This window comes from Eriocheir sinensis, unplaced genomic scaffold, assembly GCF_024679095.1.
Source record: "Eriocheir sinensis breed Jianghai 21 unplaced genomic scaffold, ASM2467909v1 Scaffold252, whole genome shotgun sequence".
Classification (NCBI taxonomy): Eukaryota; Metazoa; Arthropoda; class Malacostraca; order Decapoda; family Varunidae; genus Eriocheir; species Eriocheir sinensis.
Window position 1 is genome coordinate 72,839 of NW_026111557.1, and position 16,701 is coordinate 89,539.

The window sequence follows — 16,701 nt, forward strand, 5'->3', positions numbered from 1 at the left end:
GGAGAAAAGTGGATCTAAAGTAGAGGCAAAATTTCTGACTTGGCTAACGGAGGGAGGTGGAGAGAGCCACATACCTTGATAAAAGTGGATATAACAGGAGAGTGGATAAGGATAGAAGGATGTGGATAGCGTGGATTGAAAGAGGAAGGATGGACCTATAAGTGGATGCAAGGAGGTGGAGGAACGATGAAGGAAAAGTGGAGAAAAGTGGATCTAAAGTGGAGACAAAATTTCTAACTTCGCTACCACACACACATAAACCTAGCTAAAAGTGGACATAACAGGAGAATGGATAAGGCTAGAAGGATGTGGATAGCGTGGATAGCAAGAGGAAAGATGGACCTATAAGTGGATGCAAGGAGGTGGAGGAGAAGTGGAGGGAAAGTGGAGAAAAGAGGGAAAGTATTTAGAGGAAGGTTGAGGTCGTGTGAGCGTTGATCCCCTCCGCCTGTAGCCGCGTCAGTAAGGTGGAATAGATGTCCTTCCTCAGGGGCAACACACATCCGCGGGTCTGAAGCTCACCTCCCAGCAACATACGGACACACATGGCCGCCGGTAGCCCCACGGTTCGCGCCATTGCGGAGAACCTGAGAGAGATAGAGGGGAAGCGTTAGTGTCAGCAGGTAGGGGAAGGCCTCCTCTACCTGCTGACGTAAGGGGAAGGGGGTGGGGGCAATAGCCTAAGCAGGAGAGGGAAAAATGTCAGCAGATGTCGAGTTGAAAATGGTGGTAAAAATTCGGATATGAGATTTTTATCTGCTCATATTTTCCCGTTTTTCTCTGTACCTGCTTAAAGGAGAGATAAGCGCTTAGTGTCAGCAGGTAGAGGAAAGACTCTTCTACTTGCTGACCAAAGCGGAAGGGGATCCGTGCAGGGGTATAAGCAGGAGAGGGAAAAATGTAAGCAGATGTCAAGTTGAAATGGTGGTAAAAATTCGGATATGAGATTTTTACCTGCTCATATTTTTCCGTTTTTCTCTCTACCTGCTTAAAGGAGAGGTAAGCGCTTGGTATCAGCAGGTAGGGGAAGGCCTCCTCTATCTGCTGACCAAAGGAAAACGGGATCCGTGCAGGGGTATAAGCAGGAGAGGGAAAAATGTAAGCAGATGTCGAATTGGAAATGGTGGTAAAAATTCGGATGAGATTTTTACCTGCTCATATTTTTCCGTTTTTCTCTATACCTGCTGAAAGGAGAGGTAAGCGCTTGGTGTCAGCAGGTAGGGGAAGGACTCCTCTACCTGCTGACCAAAGGGGAAGGGGATCTGTGCAGGGGTGTAAGCAGGAGAGGGAAAAATGTAAGCAGATGTCAAGTTGATAATGGTGGTAAAAATTCGGATGAGATTTTTACCTGCTCATATTTTCCCATTTTTCTCTCTACCTGCTTAAAGGAGAGGTAAGCGCTTGATGTCAGCAGATAGGGGAAGGACTCCACTACCTGCTGACCAAAGGGGAAGGGGATCTGTGCAGGGGTGTAAGCAGTAGTGGGAAAAATGTAAGCAGATGTCAAATTGAAAATGGTGGTAAAAATTCGGATATGAGATTTTTACCTGCTCATATTTTTCCGTTTTTCTCCGTATCTGCTTAAAGGAGAGGTAAGCGCTTAGTGTCAGCAGGTAGGGGAATGACTCCTCTACCTGCTGACCTAAGGAGAAGGGGATCCGTGCAGGGGTGTAAGCAGGAGAGGGACAAATGTAAGTAGATGTCGAATTGGAAATGGTGGTAAAAATTCGGATGAGATTTTTACCTGCTCATATTTTCCCGTTTTCCTCTCTACCTGCTTAAAGCAGAGGTAAACGCTTAGTGTCAGCAGGTAGGGAAAGGCCTCCTCTTACTGCTGGCACTAAGCGCTTGCCTCTCCTTTAAGCAGGTAGAGAGAAAAAGCGAAAAATATAAGCAGGTATAAATTCCATAACTCAATTTTTGCCACCATTTCCAACTCGACATCTGCTTACATTTCTCCCTCTCCTGCTTAGGCTACTACTCCCACCCCTTTCCCCTTTGACCAGCAAGTAGAGGAGGCCTTCCCCTACCTGCTGACACCAAGCGCATGCCTCTCCGTTAAGCAGGTAGAGAGAAAAAGTGAAAAAAATCAATGTCTTTACTTACCCTTCTGGGTCTCCATATTCAACAAGCGTGATTCCCTTGACCTCCTGTTTCCCGTCCGGCCACAATGCCGTGACCTCGTGGCGCAGGACAACGAGGTCACTCTCTCCGGATTCTAGAGCGAGAATTAGAGCGAGAATTAGAGAGAGAGAGAGAGAGAGAGAGAGAGAGAGAGAGAGAGAGAGAGAGATTGTGTGTGTTAGATTATGTTAGGTTAAGTTAGGTTAGGTTCAGAGAGAGAGAGAGAGAGAGAGAGAGAGAGAGAGAGAGAGAGAGAGAGAGAGAGAGAGAGAAAAGATACATAGATTTAACTGACTTACTACTTAAATATACTTATAAAACACACACACACACACACACACACACACACACACACACACACACACACACACACACACACACACACACACACACACACACACACAGACACACAGATAGTTTTGGCCTTGAAGTTCTGTATAAGTGTGAAGTCTTATAAGTACTACTACTACTACTACTACTACTACTACTACTACTACTACTACTACTACTACTACTACTACTACTACTACTACTACTTAAACTTACCAAAGCGTAGGCGATGGGCGAGATACATAGACACAGTGTCCAGGGGAGTCTCGACCTTCCTAATGAGATGGTCACTTAAGAGCCCCAGTTGATCAAGACCCTTCATGACCTCGACCCCTACAGCCTCGGCGACCAGCTGCTTGAAGTTGTCCTCGAAGATGCTTGAGTCCAGTTGATGGATGAGGGAGCAGATGAACTGTTTCTGTAAGGCGGGGGAGGCTGTGATGGTTAAGGTCTTGGTGTCAGTAGGTAGGGGATGGACTCCTCTACCTGCTGGTGTAAGGGGAAGGGGATTGGGGCAGGAGTCTAAGCAGGAGAGGGGAAAATGTCAGCAGATGTCGAGGTAAAAATCTTAACAAAAATTGGGTTACGAGATTTTGACCTGCTAATATTTCCCCCTTTTTCTCTCTACCAGCTAAAAGGAGAGCCAAGTGCTTTGTCTCAGCAGGTAGGGGAAGGACTCCTCTACTTGCTGGTGTAAGGGGAAGGGGATTGGGGCAGGAGCCTAAGCAGGAGAGGGGAAAATGTCAGCAGATATCGAGGTAAAATTCTTAACAAAAATTGGGTTACGAGATTTTGACCTGCTAATATTTTTCACTTTTTCTCTCTACCTGCTTAACCTAGAGGCAAGCGCTTGGTGTCAGCAGGTAGGGGAAGGACTCCTCTACCTGCTGGTGTAAGGGGAAGGGGATTGGGGCAGTAGCCTAAGCAGGAGAGGGGAAAATGTCAGCAGATATCGAGGTAAAAATCTTAAGAAAAATTGAGTTACGAGATTTTGAACTGCTAATATTTTTCAATTTTTCTCTCTACCTGCTTAACCTAGAGGCAAGCGCTTGGTGTCAGCAGGTAGGGGAAGGACTCCTCTACCTGCTGATGTAAGGGGAAGGGGATTGGGGCTGTAGCCTAAGCAGGAGAGGGGAAAATGTCAGCAGATATCGAGGTAAAAATCTTAACAAAAAATTTGGTTACGAGATTTTGACCTGCTAATTTTTTTTTTTACTTTTTCTCGGTAATTGCTTAAACCAGAGGCAAGCGCTTGGTGTCAGCAGGTAGGGGAAGGATTCCTCTACCTGCTGGTGTAAGGGGAAGGGGATTGGGACAGTAGCCTAAGCAGGAGAGGGGAAAATGTCAGCAGATATCGAGGTAAAAATCTTAACAAAAATTTGGTTACGAGATTTTGACCTGCTAATTTTTTTTTTTTACTTTTTCTCGGTAATTGCTTAACCTAGAGGCAAGCGCTTGGTGTCAGCAGGTAGGGAAAGGACTCCTCTACCTGCTGACCAAAGGGGAAGTAGATGACCACAACCCCCAAAACAGGAGAGGGGAAAATGTCAGCAGATATCGAATTGAAAATGTTCACAAAAATTCGGTTACGAGATTTTGACCTGCTAACATTTTTCCCTTTATCTCATTAACTGCTTAACCTAGAGGCAAGCGCTTGGTGTCAGCAGGTAGGGGAAGGACTCCTCTACCTGCTGGTCTAAGGGAAATGGGGTGGGGATAATAGCCTAAGCAGGAGAGGGGAAAATGTAAGCAGATATCGAATTAAAAATGTTCACAAAAATTGGGTTACGAGATTTTGACCTGCTAACATTTTTCACTTTTCCTCTCTACCTGCTTAGCCTAGAGGCAAGCGCTTTGTCTCAGCAGGTAGGGGAAGGATTCCTCTACCTGCTGGTGTAAGAGGAAGGGGATTGGGACAGTAGCCTAAGCAGGAGAGGGGAAAATGTCAGCAGATATCGAGGTAAAAATCTTAACAAAAATTTGGTTACGAGATTTTGACCTGCTAATTTTTTTTTTTACTTTTTCTCGGTAATTGCTTAACCTAGAGGCAAGCGCTTGGTGTCAGCAGGTAGGGGAAGGACTCCTCTACCTGCTGACCAAAGGGGGAGTAGATGACCCCAACCCCCAAAGCAGGAGAGGGGAAACACTCACCACATATCAAATCCAAAACACTTACCCATGTCACATCTGGGCCATGGGGATGCAACATTGGATGGGCTTCCGTGTTCAGGAGACCCAATTTGACCATGCCCAGGACCAGGTCACTGTACCCTCTGTAGCGTAAGGTCCCTCTGATGACTGTACTAGCGTCATTGATGTTGTAGAGTTCCTTGTAGAGCGTAGAGTCTCTGTTAGCGAACCCTTCCAAGTTGAACCCAGGGAGACTGTGATATGGCCGGGTGTTTTCCAGAAGGTTCCCCCCTGGAGCGATTTCCACGATCTGTTGAGAGAGAGGGAGTCAGAGAGAGAGTTTAGGGAGAGTTACAGGTGTTTGTTAGGTGTTTAGCACTGAAACTGTTGCGGGAAGCTTGTTGCAGTATCGGGGAATATAGTTTTTACTGGTGAAATGGAGAGAGAGAGAGAGAGGGAGAGGGTTTTAGAGAGAGAAAGAGAGAGAGGGAGTTAGAGAGAGAGTTTAGAGAGAGTTACAGGTGTTTGTTAGGTGTTTAGCACTGAAACTGTTGCGGGAAGCTTGTTGCAGTATCGGGGAATATAGTTTTTACTGGTGAAATGGAGAGAGAGAGAGAGGGAGAGTGTTTTAGATAGATAAAGAGAGTGATTCAGAGATAGAGTTTAGGGAGAGTTACAGGTGTTTGTTAGGTGTTTAGCACTGAAACTGTTGCGGGAAGCTTGTTGCAGTATCGGGGAATATAGTTTTGTTACCGCTGAAATGGAGAGAGAGAGAGAGAGAGAGAGCAGGTAAGAATCCCATAACCCAATTTTTTACCCGACATCTGCTAACATTTTCCCCTCTCCTGCTTAGGCTATTGTCCCCACCCCCTTCCCCTTTGGTCAGCAGGTAGAGGAGGCCTTCCCCTACCTGCTGACACCAAGCACTTGCCCCTACGTTAAGCAGTTAAAGAGAAAAAGTGAAAAATATTAGCAGGTAAAAATTTTATTACCCAATTTTTGCCACCATTCTCAACCCGACATCTGCTAACATTTTCCCCTCTCCTGCTTAGGGTATTGTCCCCACCCCCTTCCCCTTCCGTCAGCAGGTAGAGGAGTCCTTCCCCTACCTGCTGACACCAAGCGCTTACCTCTCCGTCCTCTAGGTAGCGAGCAGGAGACAGGGTATTAAGCAGAACTCCGCGCGGACTCCAGCTGAATTTGTATCTCAGTGGATTCCCAGACCACTCCGGAGCGGGTAGTCCACCGCAGAAGGACACGAATTTCTCCACTTTTCCACCACCTTGTGTGATCTGAGGAGGAGGAGGAGGAGGAGGAGGAAGAGGAGGAGGAGGAGGAGGAGGAGGAGGAGGGAGAGGAGGAGGAGGAGGAGGAGGAGGAAGAGAAGATAAAAACAAATTCAATCAAAAAATGAAGATATCAAAACTCTAACATCAACTTCAACCGCTCATAACTTCGAAACTACCACATCAAAGTTAATGAAATTTCTACGACATAAACTACGATTCTTCATCTTCATACTGACCAAATTTCAACTCTATTGGTCAAATAGTTTAGAAGATATGAGCAAAAAACTTGACCACTTTACCTCATCGAAGCACTGCATAGCCAACATGTGGTCGATGCCGGGGTCAAGTCCAACCTCGTTCACGATGGTCACTCCTGCATCCTCTGCTTGTTGATGTAGCTCGCGCATAGCAGGGGAGCAGTAGCTAGCAGTAACCAAGTGTGTCTAGTAGTAGAAGAAATAGTAGTAGTAGTAGTAGTAGTAGTAGTAGTATTTTTTTTTTCCAAACTTAACCAAAATTTTACCACTTAAATATCCACGTACAGTCGCGCTACGAAGAGAGAGAGAGAGAGAGAGAGAGAGAGAGAGAGAGAGAGAGAGAGAGAGAGAGAGAGACACAGCTTGCAATGACTTTCGCTCAAATAATCCATAACATTACTCTACGGGAAGGGATGTTTAGGAGCGACCTTGTTACAGACACACAAAATATGACATCGAGAAAGGACATGAATTAATTAGCGTGGAAGTTTTGACCTAATAACGATGTATTAAGACGCTCGGCCCAAACATTTCGACGCAGATTTCGTTCAAGACATTAAAAGAGTCAAATGAGCTCTATGTTAAGACTAAGCGTATATATATAAATGCACAAATATACTGTTCTTTCTTTCAATGTATAACAAGGACAGCACATAGAATAGGTGTTTGTTTGTGTAAGCGTTTGTGTGAATGTTGTGAATGTGGGTGATATAGATGTTGATGTGTGTGTGTGGAACAATGTATATAATTTGACAATAGAAGGACGAAGACGGACAGTGGAAAGTAAACGATGACAAGGAAAGTTAAACACTGAAGACGCGACAATACAGACTGGCAGACAGATAGTGAGGATGGGCGTATTGCATGTTGAGTCCGCTATGCAGCACCCATTTTCTTAAGTGTCACTGAGGGGTCATTGCTACGCTGCCCCATATTTCTCGTTGCTTTCTTTCTGTCTCAGTCTCCTCCGTACCTTCCTTTTCTTCATCGTAAGCACGTTCGCAGGTCACAAGACAGAGTTACCTTCACGTAAATGTGCAGCAAAGTATAAACACAATCGGTCCATAACCTTCAAAGATATACGCGAAAAACTCTTCCTATATGCGTTCTAAACTTTGTCCAAACTCAACCAAATTTTTACAACACAGACTCACGTGCATCACCTCACTCCCCATCAAGTATAAACACAATCGGTTCATAACTTTCAAAGATATACGGGAAAAACTCTTCCTATATGTGTTCTAAACTTTGTCCAAACTCAACCAAATTTTTACAACACAGACTCACATGCATCACCTCACTACCCACCAAGTTTCAACACGATCGGTCGGTAAACTCCAAAGATATAAGCAAACAACTCCCTCTGACCTTGGCTTTGATGCAGGCGGCGGCCACTTTGGGGTGCAGGACGTAGGGGAGGAGGGACACCACCACGTCCGCGTCGTTAATCAAGTCATCCAGTAAATCTTCCCGCTCCACGATGTCAAGAAGAACCGGCTCGACGTTCTTGTGAGTCTGGGCAAGCTTGTCTGCCTCGGCCTTGTACTCGGAGGCTGTGAGAGAGAGAGAGAGAGAGAGAGAGAGAGAGAGAGAGAGAGAGAGATTGTTATGAATATTTACTTTTAATTCCTCTTCAATATTTTCACATATATCCTACTTATGCAAACAGTAGTAGTAGTAGTAGTAGTAGTAGTAATAGTAGTACCATTATTCGTTGCTGTTGAAGTTGAATAGTAGCGGTAGTAGTAGTAGTAGTAGTAGTAGTAGTAGTAGTAGTAGTAGTAGTAGTAGTAGCAGTAGTAGTAGCAGTAGTAGTAGTGTAAAAAAGCAGGAACTATTTTAGCAACAAAACTATGACCAACACATGCATGGAAGTAGTAGTAGTAGTAGTAGTAGTAGTAGTAGTAGTAGTAGTAGTAGCAGAAAAAATAACTAGGAAAACATATATCAACAAAAGCTCATACAGGATAGCAGAAACACATGGATATCACAACGCTAACATCCATTAACTATAACTGCTCGTAACCTCGAAACTTTATCAGCAAACTTAATTAAATTTCTATCACATAAACTACAACTTCTTATCTTCATTCTCACCAAATTTCAACATTCTCCGTTCAATAGTTCAGCAGATATGAGCAGAAATGTTACAACTTTAAAATGGAGGTGTCACTTTTCAACCGCATCAAATATAACTGCTCGTAATTTTGAAACTACATCAGCAAACTTAATTAAATTTCTATCACTTAAACTACAACCCTCTATCTTCATTCTCGCCAAATTTCAACATTCTCCGTTCAATAGTTCAGCAGATATGAACAGAAATGTCACAACTTTAAAATGGAGGTGTTACTTTTCAACCGCATCAAATATAACTGCTCGTAATTTTGAAACTACGTCAGCAAACTTAATTAAATTTCTATCACATAAACTACAACTTCATATCTTCATTCTGACTAAATTTCAACATTCTCCGTTCAATAGTTCAGCAGATATGACCACAAATGATACAACTTTAAAATGGAGGTGTCACTTTTCAACCGCATCAAATATAACTGCTCATACATTTGAAACTAATACAGCAAACTTAATTAAATTTTTATCACATAAATTACAACTTCTTATCTTCATTCTGACTAAATTTCAACATTCTCCGTTCAATAGTTCAGCAGATATGAGCAAAAAACATTAAACAAAAATGGAGGTGTCGTTAAACACTATACCTCTTCTCTAAAAAGTTTGTCAATTTTTAACTGGCTATATTTCCTAAACTGTACACCCAAAATTATACTGTTTTTTTAGTCTACGCTCTAGAACTTCTCTTTTTTTTTGTATACAAAGTTTCAAGCTTCTACGCTAAAAAGTTTAGAGGATACAAGCAAAAAGGTTAACTCATAAAAAAATTGAGATGTCGCTCTTGAAACTTCCCTAAAAAAAAAAAACTAAATCTTTAACAGACTATATCTTCTAAATTATTATATCGAATGCAGTCAAAATTTTATAACATGCAGTACAATCCTTTCTCTTTCTACCTATAAAGTTTCAAGGTCCTAAGTTTAATAGTTTATAAGATACGAGCGGAAAAGTAAACTCACCCAGAACGATGGAGGTGTCCGGGTCGCGTGACAGGTACTCGATGACCGGCCCCGCCACGTAGCCGGCGCCCAGCACGAGGACGCGTTGGCTGCAGTGTGCCACCGCCGCCTTGTGGCTGGTCCTGCGTGTGTGCGTACGTGTGTGTGTGTGTGTGAGGGGAAGGGAAAAAAATATATATGATAAGTGGTTTTGGTAACAGTAGTAATAGTAGTACCAGGTCGTGGCAGTAGTGGTAGTGGTTGTGGTGGGAGGAGTGTGGCTGTAGGCTGTAGAGTGTGTAGGCGTTGTGTACTAGTGGAGCTGTGATCTCAGGACACACACACACACACACACACACACACACACACACACACACGCTCGCGCGCGCGCATATATAAATATATATGTATATATATATATATATTTGTGTGGAGTTAAGTGTTGTTGTTGTTGTTGTTGTTGTTGTTGTTGCAGTATTTAAGTGTGATCTGTAACACCATGGACAGCAGTGGACAGGCCGTGCCGTGCCGTGCCGTGCCGTGCCGTGCTGTGCGGTTCACGGCTGCACGGTGAGGCGCCTTCCTGAGGGCTCACCACCACAGCACACCACACTACAAAACAACGACAACAACCACTACTGCTACCACCACTACCACCACTACCACCACCACCACTACCACCACCACTACGGCTACCAACACCACCGCAGCTGTGTCCTGGCTCCACTCACGTAACTATAAAGTAATACTGTCCTTTATTACTGTAGTTGCTGTTACTACTACTACTACTACTACTACTACTACTACTACTACTACTAGTGTTAGTATTAGCTACCATTCTACGACTAATAAACTTCCTTTGTGTACCTTCTGAAAAGAGAAGAGTTTGAGTATTAATAAGAGCAGGGATACTTAACTCTACTACGAATACTACTAACACTTATAATATCAATAATAACAAGATATAATTATGATACACGGGAAAGAGGAGGAGGAGGAGGAGGAGGAGGAGGAGGAGGAAGAGGAGGAGGAGGAGGAGGAGGATAAATAAGAGATAAAAGTTAGAGGAAGACGAGGAATGTAAGACAAATGTTACTAGAACTCGAGAGAGGAGGAGGAGGAGGAGGAGGAGGAGGAAGAGGAGGAGGAGGAGGAGGAGGAGGAAGAGGAGGAGGAGGATAAATAAGAGATAAAGGTTAGACGAAGAGGAGGAATGTAAGATAAAGGTTACTACAACTCGAGAGAGGAGGAGGAGGAGGAGGAGGAGGAGGAGGAGGAGGAAGAGGAGGAGGAGGAGGAGGAGGAGAAAAATGTTTGCGAGTAGAATGGAATACGAACATTGGTGGTAAACACTTATTGGCCCAGGCAGCCCCGCCTCTCACGCCCCGGCCAAGGCCCAGTGTGTCCCACGGCCACAGTACTGTACCCACCGGGAGCACCCACAAGGGTATCCTTAACACACGTATCCACAGCGCCACACACTCTGCCGGGCGAGGCCATAATGCTGGGTTCACATATTCCGTTCTGACGGATCCGTCGACATTAATGGCGTCAAAATGACGTCAGCGAAGCAGCGGCCGCCCGTCAGGGATGATGCACTCCGCCAGTCCGTCGCTCGCCCTTTGTTGACAAACACGTGGACGCCATTACCCACAACGACGTCTCGTGTGTGTTGTGTTGTAGCCGAGTACCTGTGTTTCATATCTTCGTGATGTGTAGGATAGTGAACACACCCTACTCCGGACCCAAAAGTTAACTTGAGTTCATTTCTGGACGGGCTCCGCGCGGGGCCCGGGCTCCGTTGATGACGTCACTGACGGTCGACGGATCCGTGAAAAGGGAATAGTGTGAACCCCGCCCACAGATGAACTCGTTAACCTTTGGGTCCGGGGCGGGGCGGGGTGTTGGTCCAGGGATGTTGAATATCCTACACATCGCGAAAATATGAAACAGAGTTACTCAGCTACAACACAACACACACGTAAGAAGTCGTTGTGGGTAATGGCGTCCACGTGTTTGTCAACAAAGGGCGAGCGACGGACTGGCGGAGTGCATCATCCCTGACGGGCGGCCGCTGCTTCGCTGACGTCATTTTGACGCCGTTAACGTCGACGGATCCGTCAAGACGGAATAGTGGGAACCCCGCCTTAGCGTCCCGTTCAGTCCCGTTTGGCCGCGACCTCGATCATTTTAAGGACGGGATCAATCGTGTCCCCACGGCGCCGGACCCCGACTGCTGGCGATGCAACGTTGTCACACGGAGCGCGCAGTTTTTTTACCCGTTTTCATCCCGCCTGACGCCGCCAGACGGCGTTTGACCCCGCCTGACGGCGTTCTATTCCCGTTTTATGCCGATTTCTTCTAACCGTCCCGCCCGGCCCCGACCGCCCGCCCACGTTTACCGCCGACCATGCCACGATGCCGCACGTTTTGCCCCGTCTCCGCTGGTCGGGACGGAGCGGGGCCGAGCTGGACGCCAAGTCGATCGGCTCTGTGTGAATCGATTTTGGCGTCCCGTTCGGCTCCGTCCCGTCGCATCCCCAGCAGTTTCCGGCAGGGAGCAGCGTGGCGGCGTCCTGACGGGGTTCCGCCTGGGTCCTGCCGCCGCTGGGCCCTGTCGAGCGGGACTTTGTGCAGCATAGCCGGCGGCCGTGGGGACATATTCAGACCATAGACGGTACACTACGAGTACCATAAAGTCCAGTATTGGTGCCGAAAACCCCAATATTGGTACCAGAACCATTATTATCAGTACCAGAACCCCGGCCTATAATGTTATCAGACAAAGCCTTGCCACCCTCTTGGTACCAGACCCTCAGACACCACTAGTTTCAACACACTAGGAATACCTGAAGTCCAGTATCGGTACCAGAAACCACAATATCGGTACCAGAACCATTATTATCGGTACCAGAACCCCTATATTGGTACCAGACCCTCAGACACCACCAGAGTCAACACAGAACCCCTATATTGGAAGTTGAGTTGACGAAGTAGAGAGAGAGAGAGAGAGAGAGAGAGAGAGAGAGAGAGAGAGAGAGAGAGAGAGAGAGAGAGAGAGAGAGAGAGAGAGAGAGAGAGAGAGAGAGAGAGAGATTGACTAACCTGCTCTGTTGACGAAGTTCCGTGATGAGAGGGTTGTTTGGGTTAATTCAGAGAGAGAGAGAGAGAGAGAGAGAGAGAGAGAGATTGAGAGTGAGAGAGTAATATAGTGTCAGTTAGGTTAGGTTGTGAGAGAGAGAGAGAGAGAGAGAGAGAGAGAGAGAGAGAGAGAGAGAGAGAGAGAGAGAGAGATTGTGTGTGTTAGATTATGTTAGGTTAGGTTCAGAGAGAGAGAGAGAGAGAGAGAGAGAGAGAGAGAGAGAGAGAGAGAGAGAGAGAGAGAGAGAGAGATTGTGTGTGTTAGATTATGTTAGGTTAAGTTAGGTTAGGTTCAGAGAGAGAGAGAGAGAGAGAGAGAGAGAGAGAGAGAGAGAGAGAGAGAGAGAGAGAGAGAGAGAGAGATTGAGAGAGAGAGAGAGAGAGAGAGAGAGAGAGAGAGAGAGAGAGAGAGAGAGAGAGAGAGAGAGAGAGAGAGAGAGAGAGAGAGAGAGAGAGAGAGAGAGATTAGAATTTTCATCATTGCACACACACACACACACACACACACACACACACACACACAATCTTCCTCCTCCTCCTCCTCCTCCTCCTTCTCCTCTTCCTAATATCTCCATAATTCTAACTTCCCTCCTCCTCCTCCTCCTCCTCCTCCTCCTCCTAAACATCACCTCTCCTTCCAACTTTCCTTCCTTCTCCTTCTCCTCCTCCTCCTCCTCCTCCTCCTCCTCCACTCACCCCGGCAACCTCCCTGGTGTATCCCTGGGGGTCGAAGGGGGCGGTGGCTTCACTCTGCAGGATATCGTACATATGGGGGAGCAACAAGGACCCAAAGAAGTCTGTGGCCTCGCGCGGGAGCTGTGTAGGCATGTTGTCGATGGAGCAGACCAGTACACCAGGCCCCTTGAAGCTGCGGGGTAGAACAGGGGGTTAGGGAGGAGGAGGAGGAGGAGGAGGAGGAGGAAGGATGTTGGTAGATGGAGGCGTTTAGGAGGAGGAGGAGGAGGAAGAAGAGGAGGAGGAAGAGGAGGAGAAGGAGGAGGAGGAGGAGGAGGAAGGAAGGAAGGAAGGAAGGAAGGGAAATGAAGTTGGTAGGAGAAGGCGTTTAGGAGAAGGAGGAGGAGGAAGAGGAAGAAGAAGAAGAAGAGGAGGCGTTTAGGAGAAGGAGGAGGAAGGGAGGAAGGGAAAAGAAGAAGAGGAGGAGGAGGAGGAGGAGGAGGAGGAGGTAGGCAATTTTTCCGTCTATCTCTACACCAAGTTTTAAATTCTGAGGTTGGACAATGTAAGGAAAGATGGGGGGTCAAATTTTGTACCCTTAAAAAAGTGTTCATATTTTTGCCTCTATCTCCACTTTGAAGTAACTTAGAAACAAAATCAAAACGTGTACTTATAGCCGACTTATCCTTCTATCTGCACACAAAATTTGGTAAACATTAACCCAAGAGAAGTTAGTCAAATATGAAAAAATGTTAGTAAAAAAGTGTGTGCCCTTATGAAAAATTGTTTATATATTTGCTTATATCTCCACTTTGAAGTAACTTAGAAACAAAATCAAAACATGAACTTATAGGCAATTTTACCTTCTATTTACACACAAAATTTGGTGAAGATACATCCAAGAAAAGTTAGTCAAATATGCAAAAATGTTAGTTAAAGTGTGTGCTCTTAAAAAAAAGTTTCATATTTTTGCTTCTATCTCCACTTTCAATTAACTTAGAAACAAACTCAAAACATGTACTTATAGGCAATTTATCCTTCTATCTGCACACAAAATTTGGTTAGCCTACACCCACGAAAACTTAGTCAAATATGCAAAAATGTTAGTATAGGTGTGTGTGTGAGTGTGTGTAGTGTTTTGGGTCGCCGCGTACCTGTTCGTATCCTTGTTCTGGTCGGCGTCGTAGAGGCAGAAGGGCGTGTCGATGGTGGTGCACTCCGACATGAACTCGATGGAGCCGCCGGGGTCCGCGGAGATGTCGCAGATAGCCAGCATGCGGTGGGGCAGGGAGGGGGAACCAAGCTGTCGAAGAGGAGGAAATTGTTACAAAATTTACACTTCGACCTTGCCTCACATCTTTCAATATTTCTAGAACTTCCCGTCATTCAAACTTCACCAAATTTTGCACACATATAGAGCGATAAATTCCCTACAAGTCTATACTTTCATATTGTTTATAAGTGCATAGAGAACGGAGATAGAGCCCAAAATATAGACACCATTTTTCAGTAGTGAGCATATTTTCACTTCCAGCTTGCCTCACATTTTTCAATATTTCTCTAACTTCCCGTCATTCAAACTTCACCAAATTTTGCACACATATAGAGCGATAAATTCCCTACAACTCCATACTTTCATTTTGTTTATAAGTGCATAGAGAACGGAGATAGAGCCCAAAACATAGACACCATTTTTCAGTAGTGAGCAAATTTTCACTTCCAGCTTGCCTCACATTTTTCAATATTTCTCTAACTTCCCGTCATTCAAACTTCACCAAATTTTGCACACATATAGAGCGATAAATTCTCTACAACTCCATACTTCGATTTAGCTTATAAGTGCATAGAGAACGGAGATAGAGCCCAAAACATAGACACCATTTTTCAGTAGAGAGCCTATTTTCACTTTCACCTTGCCTCAAATTTTTCAATATTTCTCTAACTTCTCGCTATCCAAACTTCACGTAATTTTGCACACATATAGAACGATAAATTCCCTACAACTTCGTACTACCGTTATCTCTCTACCTACCTTATAAACGAAGATAGAGGCATAAATATAGATACAAAATATTTAAGGATACACAATTCACTCCCACCTTTCCTAACATTTTTCAATATTTGTCTAACTTCCCTTCATCTAAACTTCACGTAAACTTGCACACATATAGAACGATAAATTCCCTACAACTTCACACTATCGTTGTCTTTCTACCTACCGTATAAACGAAGATAGAGGCATAAATATAGATAACAAAATATTTAAGGATACACAATTCACTCCCACCTTTCCTAACATTTTTCAATATTTGTCTAACTTCCCGTCATCTAAACTTCACGTAATTTAACACACATATAGAACGATAAATTCCCTACAACTTCGTACTATCGTTGTCTCTCTACGTACCATGTGAACGAAGTTATAAGCAAAAGAAAACAGAGTAAAAAAATCTGGTACTCACGGAGGTTGGCAGCCATGGTGTGTAGACAGGCTGCAGGAGGTACTTGGCATCAGGGATCGTCAGGAGCTTCGGGGAATTGACGGCCCAGTAGATCCCGTTGATGATGACAGAGGCGTAGGGAGCGATCTGATGAAAGGGGAATGTTGGGTTATTTTGGCACACCCTTACTAACATGTTTGCATATTTGACTAACTTCTCTTGGGGTTAGGTTTACGAAATTTTGTGTGTAGATAGAAGGATAAATTATCTATAAGTACCTGTTTTGATTTTGTTTCTAAGTCTGTTGAAAGCGAAGATAGAAGGAAAAATATATTACCCTTTTTTTTAAGGGCACAAAATTTTACTACCCACCTTTCTTAACATTATCCAATATTTCACTAACTTCCCACACCCCGAACTTAACGAAACTTACTGTACAGATAGAAGGATAAATTGCCTACAAGTACATGTTTTGATTTTGTTACTTAGTCATTTGAAAGGGAAGATAGAAGCAAAGATATAAACTATTTTTTTTAAGAACACAAAATCTTACCCCCACCTTGCCTTACATTTTCCAATATTTCAATAACTTCCCATCCACCGAACTTAACGAAACTTACAGTACAGATAGACGGATAAGTTGCCTATAAGTACATGTTTTGGTTTTGTTTCTAAGTCTGTTGAAAGCGAAGATAGAAGGAAAAATATAACCCTTTTTTTTTTAAGGGCACAAAATTTCACTACCCACCTTTCCTAACATTATCCAATATTTCACTAACTTCCCATCCACCGAACTTAACGAAACTTACAGTGCAGATAGACGGATAAATTACCTACCAGATCGTACTTTCGTTATAGCGCTACGTACCTTGTGAGCGAAGACGGAGATGTATTTTTCCGGCTCCTCCTCGTACTCTCTGGCGTCATAACCCCCGCCATCTTTACGAACCAGATGGTCGCGCCGGCTAACCTCGCAGACATATACTTTCTTCAAGTCTGCCAGGGGGGAGGGGGGGGGGGGTTAGAGGTCATCATAACACACACACACACACACACACACTCACACACACACACACACACACACACACACACACACACACACACACACACACACACACACATACAATCTCTCTCTCTCTCTCTCTCTCTCTCTCTCTCTCTCTCTCTCTCTCTCTCTCTCTCTCTCGAGATCTCTCTCTCTCTCTCTCTCTCTCTCTCTCTCAACCCAACCTAACTTAAC

The 16,701-nt window shown here is 44.7% G+C and overlaps 1 protein-coding gene across 1 annotated transcript in view; it reads right to left on the reverse strand.

The window, feature by feature from the left end:
* Positions 1-16,701, reverse strand: part of LOC126991216 (alpha-aminoadipic semialdehyde synthase, mitochondrial-like) — a 26,308-nt gene continuing 9,607 nt past the window's right edge. The window contains exons 8-21 of the mRNA XM_050849997.1: positions 16,330-16,457; positions 15,483-15,608; positions 14,175-14,323; positions 13,026-13,213; positions 12,310-12,358; positions 9,766-9,787; positions 9,226-9,334; positions 7,499-7,683; positions 6,173-6,316; positions 5,715-5,876; positions 4,631-4,894; positions 2,671-2,872; positions 2,107-2,218; positions 1-587 (exon numbers count right to left, since the gene is read on the reverse strand). Coding sequence (XP_050705954.1) covers positions 407-587; positions 2,107-2,218; positions 2,671-2,872; positions 4,631-4,894; positions 5,715-5,876; positions 6,173-6,316; positions 7,499-7,683; positions 9,226-9,334; positions 9,766-9,787; positions 12,310-12,358; positions 13,026-13,213; positions 14,175-14,323; positions 15,483-15,608; positions 16,330-16,457 — 2,021 coding nt within the window. The 3' untranslated portion in view covers positions 1-406. The remainder of the gene's footprint in view (positions 588-2,106; positions 2,219-2,670; positions 2,873-4,630; positions 4,895-5,714; positions 5,877-6,172; positions 6,317-7,498; positions 7,684-9,225; positions 9,335-9,765; positions 9,788-12,309; positions 12,359-13,025; positions 13,214-14,174; positions 14,324-15,482; positions 15,609-16,329; positions 16,458-16,701) is intronic.